This window comes from Populus nigra, chromosome 4 (assembly GCF_951802175.1).
Source record: "Populus nigra chromosome 4, ddPopNigr1.1, whole genome shotgun sequence".
Classification (NCBI taxonomy): domain Eukaryota; kingdom Viridiplantae; phylum Streptophyta; class Magnoliopsida; order Malpighiales; family Salicaceae; genus Populus; species Populus nigra.
In genome coordinates, this window is record NC_084855.1 from 23,332,449 (window position 1) to 23,338,448 (window position 6,000).

Sequence of the window (6,000 nt, forward strand, 5' to 3'; positions counted from 1 at the left end):
GAGCAAACATCTTGGTCTCAAACTCTTACCACCAGGTCACCACCTAGATCGTTAAATAGCAATTATTTTTAATTATATTGGATGTATTTAATTTGTTAAGAAATTAGTATGACTCATCTGTAATTTTTTTAATGTATTTTATTTAGATTTAATTGTTTTTTTATATAATTGTTTGAATATTTGCAGCCTTATATAATATATTTTTTAATTTTATTAAATAAATTTCATATGTGTGTTGATCTCTATTAAAAATTAATTTTAATAAACAAATTTATTAAACACAACTAGCTAAATAACTCGTGTTGCGATATTAAATATCTTGATTTGTCTCTCAATTTTTCCACTTATAATTTTATTTATCATTAATGACTTTTATTTTATTTTTTTATACAATAGTTTATGATTTATTTAATTGGATGCATGCATAAATTTTTCAATTTACATTTATGATTTTTTAATGTAAAAAAATGCGTTGAAAAATTATATTGTTCAATTTTTTTTTTCAGGTGTTTTCAATTTAATTATTATTCTTATGATTTCTTTTTTTCATTAACCTTTTTATAAAAGTTAAATGTTTTTAATTTCAATCTTCAATATAAGTGGATAGTGTATTGTTTTTTTTTTAATTTATATCCTTATTTTTTTGGTTTTTGTTTTCTTTTTCTTAATGTTTTTGTTCTTTTCAGTTTAGAACTCAAAATGAAAATTTAATGTTGCCCTTTAATTTATTCTTTATTTCAAATTTAACCTTTATTTTTTTAATTTTGGAGTTTTTGTTTGTAATTTTTTTTTTTCGATTTCATGCTTCAAATTTTCATTTTCCAGGGATTAGGATTCATGATTATGTCATGTATAGTGCTTCAAGTCTGATGACCCAGGTAAAAGGTTAACATCCGTTTTTTTTATTTTCTTTTTCAATATCGTCATTCAATATTGTTTTTTTAAATGGTTTTGTGGTTTTCTTGAGTTTCTTTTTCTATCGAATTTTCTTGATATCATGGCCTAAAACACAACTTTGTCATGTTAGTTCGGACTAGGTCGCCCCATAATTTTCATATTACATGTCTACCAAGATGGCTCGGGTTAGGCTGGCCTTATTCATTTCTTTTTTTTTTAGTTTTGATTTTTTTTTAATTTATAACTTTTTTATATTTAAAAAATAATTTTTAGTTTGTATTTCACTTCTCTATGATTTTTTTTCTTATTTATCTTTTTTAAAATAGTGATAATTTTTTATTATATTGGATATGTTTAATTTTTTAAGAGATTAGTATGATTCAATTATAATTTTTATATATTTCTTATATATTAAATATATTTTTAGAAATAAAAATTATTTATTTCTTATAATATTTTTAATATATGTAGCTTTGCATGGTATTTTTTTTCTTTTTATTTTATTCAATAAATCTTATATAGTGTCGATTTCTATTTTAAATTGATTTTAATTAACAAAATCATTAAACACAACCAATTAAATGACCTGTAATGCGATATTAAGTATCTTAATTTATATTTGTCTCTCAGTTTTTTCAATTTTGTTTTTGTTTTAAAAAAAACTACATAGCCATAATCGGTTTGTTGGTATGTTTTTTTTCTCTCTTTTTTTTATTAAACTTGACTTTTTTCATGTATTTCTTTTATTATATTGTAAAAAAAAAAGTTCGAGAGAAAAATTATATTATTAAATTTTATAAAATCAATGAACATGTTCATTGGTTTGGCTGGTTGACATGATTCGTAAATCTAACGAGTTTAACTTTTTTTTATTTTTCAATTATTTTTTAACATCTCAGTATTATGTTGGTATTTGATTTTGTGGTTGTATATTTTTGTTATTATTTAATTAAATAAAAAATAATATTTGAAAAAAAAAACAAATTATAATCTCATGGAATCCATAACTCGATTTACAAGTTTGGTGTGCTTACTTAAATTACCCGATTCATAGGTTTGACAAGTTCACTTATTGACTGAATATGATCCTATAATTGTTTTTAGTTTTTTTTTTATTTTATCATTTAATATTTGAAAAGTTTGAAAATAACCCACATAATTTATTTTTATTTATATAGAATTATTGTTAATGTATATTTTTATTTTTAATATATATTTTTATAATATATATATATATATATATATATATTGAGAGACTGAGATTGTCTTTATTTTAATAATTGTTTTTACCTAAAAGTAGACAAATAGATCGCAAGGTTTCAAGATGTATGGTAAAAATATCATTTACACTGCGCTCAGACTAATATACTAGCACAAAAAATTTTCACCCAACCTGATTTTGTTTTGAACTCTCTAAAAAACAGAGTTGAAAATATTCAAATTGTACCTAGATGATCTTAAGTTGTTTCATCAAATCGACTAGAATTTATCCTATCAAATCCCATCAGCTTTAATTTGAAAACATGCTTAGCCTAGAGCCAAATCGGACGCTACGGAACTGTTTACACAACCAAACACCTGAGCATCGAGCGCATTGGCAATAGCCACAAACACCAGCACCCGTCACATTCAGGTGAAGTCCAACCAAACCAATGATTGAAATAAGTAACAAATATTGACCAGCAGAAAGATTATCCAATGGTTAAGTTCAGGCAATGTGCCGTGTTGTTTTAGCCACAAATATTGACTAGGAAAACAGATCCCGGGCCTCCAATCAGGTGCAGGCCTAACAGTATCTGCTTACACAAGAGATGAGATCTCATCATCAGGTTATCATTGTGGTGGCGACTTATAACATATGACAGCCACCACGCCACCTAAAATTATCCCCTTTCACAATTTCTAGCTTTGTGGCATTGCAGCATTTAGATGACCATATCTTTGCATTACTCTCTTCGTAGCTAAAGCTGCTGCCTCGCTTGCACGAAATGTGCCGGTAGCCATGATCACAGCAAATTCACGGCCAATCTCCTCCTGTACTTTGTTTCGTGCATCCCCAAGAGGATCTCCTCCATTGACTGTAGTCTTCCCCTTGGCTTCTGCAGATTTGACAGTGTCCGATGTCTCGTTTGGTTTGGTATCAACAGATTTGACTTTGACATCAGCCTCTTTAACGATTACTTTTGTGGAAGGGCTAGGACCACTGGCCGTGGATTTATCAACAGTAACTGTTGCAGTCTGTGAAGACTGCGCCATAGAAGGAGGCCTGAATTGTGGAACTTGCGGGACAGCCCCTGCTCTCAGTGTTGACTCCAGATTTTGTATCATGGGCACTACAACATAAAAATAAGCATGGTATGTTAAGAGTTAAATGCCACGGGCAGTAAACTTGCATGCCCAATCGCTATCCACTAGCATGAGCCTTGTCGGCAGACAAAATCTAGTCTGAATCCACCCACCATGATATTTGAGACTTCATAACACATTACTAAGTTCTCTAAAAGAAAGTCATTTACAGCTATATGACCCCAAAAGACGGTTTTTCTCCTAGAGAATTAAGAAAAGGGGTTAAAGAGCATCTATGGACCTGCGCTAGTTCATTCAAAATTCAAAACAAAACAAAAAAAAGGGAAAGGAAAAGGAATCAGGGTAATTCATTGAACAACTCTCTCTCACCCTATCTGTATTTCGATTCAACAGAATAAGGAAAGTAAATGACTTGCATAATCAAGACTAAGTTAGATCAACTCACTTATAAGAGCACCCATTGGACTGTTCATGACTTCATTGGGTAGCTGAATAATATATTCTGGAATGGTCACACCCACCAAAAACTGGGCAACCTCATTGCTGAAGTTGTTGCAGTTGTGAGTAAGTAAACTATAAGTCTCAGCAGAGTAACGGGAACTAATTTCCTGCAAATACTCTTCAAATACATCCTGGGGTACATGTGTGATACCCAAATCAACCACTTTAATTGGCGTTCCATATGGAGTTGTTCCAGAAGGCAAATGTTGTATACCTCCCCCAAAGAAGTATTCATTACCGTACACCACAACTCCTGTGTGCCTGTGATGAAATACAAAACAATAAAGTCAGATACAAAGCCACATAACACTAAAGCTTGAAGGTTCATAACAACTCATGCAAGACTTTAATAAAATGAAGTTCAGGATCATTTTACATCCCTGCATAATAGACTGCACAATGTACCAAATGTTGTTTACAAGTTATCAAAGAAGGAATTCCAAAAAATACATAGTAGAATTCAAGAAAAAAATAAGTTCATATTTACTTCATATCTCAAAACAGTTTTAAAATATAAATACAGCTAAATTGGGTACGTCATCAATGATTAAGGGCAGAAGATGCCAATGATAGAACAAAACCTTCTCCATCTATATATATATTAAAAATAAATGCCCATTTAAAAAATGAATTGAATAAGCCACTTAGGCATTCCCCAGCAAGGGATGCATGCACATAATTCACTTCTAAACTGTTAAAATTATTCCATAAGGGGGAAAAAGAGCACAAATACCCACCAAAACAGTTAGTCTTCACTTATCCACCTCAACACTTGTATCGTAAAATGAGGTTAGCTCAAATTCCAATTACACTACTCGCATTCTACTTTATATTAAAGTAAGTACAAGATACATGCTCACTGCAGAGGAGGTTATTTCAAGCATCCGAGATCTTCAACACATCATTCTCATTCGAGAAACTTACCAGATTCCATCAATAGCCTTCCCCAAAAACGCTGTCGAGAGTTGCCGTGCCAATCCTTGGCTGAGATCATACACATTCAAAGTAACTTTGTAACCCTCCTACCATCAGTAAATCAAAGTTCTGACTCAATAACCAATGCAAAAAACCACTGCCACAACTCACATGCATACCTCTAATACAACATGCAATGAAAAACAAAGAGCATGACAGACAAAATCTTACCTCAGCCATCTCTCACAATATTTCACCGACTATAAGTAGCAAAAAGTTCTGTCAACCAATGAATGATAATCTGTTCCAGTCAAAATCCAACAGCACAAGCATTCATTTAAAACCAATATGATACAAAATTAGCAATACCAATTTACAAAAAATTCAAGGTATAACTTGAAATGTCAGACTTCTTCGGTATATCCAAAGTTGCACCCGATACTCTCAAATGAAGATGGGGCCATGAATTCTTGATAGCATTTGAGAGTATTGTAGTGATTGTTTTTCAAAATATTTTTCGGTCATAAATACATCAAATATTTTTTTTATTTTTTAAAATTTATTTTTAATATCATCACTCCAAAATCCAAAAATATAAAAATAAATTAATTTTTAACAAAAAAAAAATCAATTTTTATAGAAATACTATTTGAAACACAATTTCAAACGGCTCTTTTGTGTATGTTTGACATTATGATATTACGGTTATAACTTTAAAAAAATAACTTCAAATTATAACTTTTTCTCACTGAGTTTCTAAAAGCAAAATTATATTATATATTAAATACTTTCAAATCTGTGGTGGAAAAAACACAGCGGCACCGCAACGTAGAAGCAAACAGAGCCTAAACTCCCAGTATACCTAATAATTTCTCGAACGAGTGCACGAGGACTTCCCAGTTCCCACAATGCTACATTCTAGAGTTTACAAGAAGAAAAATAAAAGTATAACCCTAAATTCATTTCATTAATGAAATAAAAATTGAAAACAAAAACACAGAAAATCGTATCGTCATTTAGAACAAAAGATTAAACAGCAGCACTTCAAAATTACACAGATCTACAAGAAAAAATTAAATAATTAAAAATAAAAATCTAAGAGCCAAAAACAACGGAGAGAAACGCATCTACGTACAATTAAACCTAAGATTCAAGTCTTAAAAGAAGAAACAAAATAAATCAAAGAAAAATGAAGACGCGAGAGGAGAGAAGGCACCGAAGGATTACCTTATGAAAGGTACGACTTTAAGGAAAAGCCTCTCTGCCTGGCCTCGACGATGCATACAAGGAAAGGCAGGGGAAGGAATTTATACCATACAATTGACCTCCGAATCGAGAACTTTCCTCTCTTTTCATCTTCTTCTATGAGTTTCTAGAACT

General features: G+C 30.6%; 1 protein-coding gene across 1 annotated transcript; it reads right to left on the minus strand.

Moving 5' to 3' along the window:
• Window positions 1-2,553: 2,553 nt before the first annotated feature.
• LOC133692077 (uncharacterized) lies at window positions 2,554-6,000 on the minus strand. The gene is made up of 5 exons (XM_062112760.1): window positions 5,848-6,000; window positions 4,852-4,921; window positions 4,630-4,727; window positions 3,650-3,966; window positions 2,554-3,230 (listed from the first exon to the last, which is right to left on the minus strand). The coding sequence occupies exons 2-5, from the start codon at window positions 4,858-4,860 to the stop codon at window positions 2,800-2,802; spliced, it is 855 nt and encodes a 284-aa protein (XP_061968744.1). The 5' UTR covers window positions 4,861-4,921; window positions 5,848-6,000; the 3' UTR covers window positions 2,554-2,799.

Excerpts from the sequence above, each read along its gene's own strand:
- LOC133692077 (XM_062112760.1), bottom strand. Across the intron at positions 3,967-4,629 it reads AAGGCTATTGATGGAATCTG|GCACACAGGAGTTGTGGTGT; the intron begins GTAAGTTTCTCG and ends ATTTCATCACAG. Across the intron at positions 3,231-3,649 it reads TCCAATGGGTGCTCTTATAA|TGCCCATGATACAAAATCTG; the intron begins GTGAGTTGATCT and ends TTTATGTTGTAG.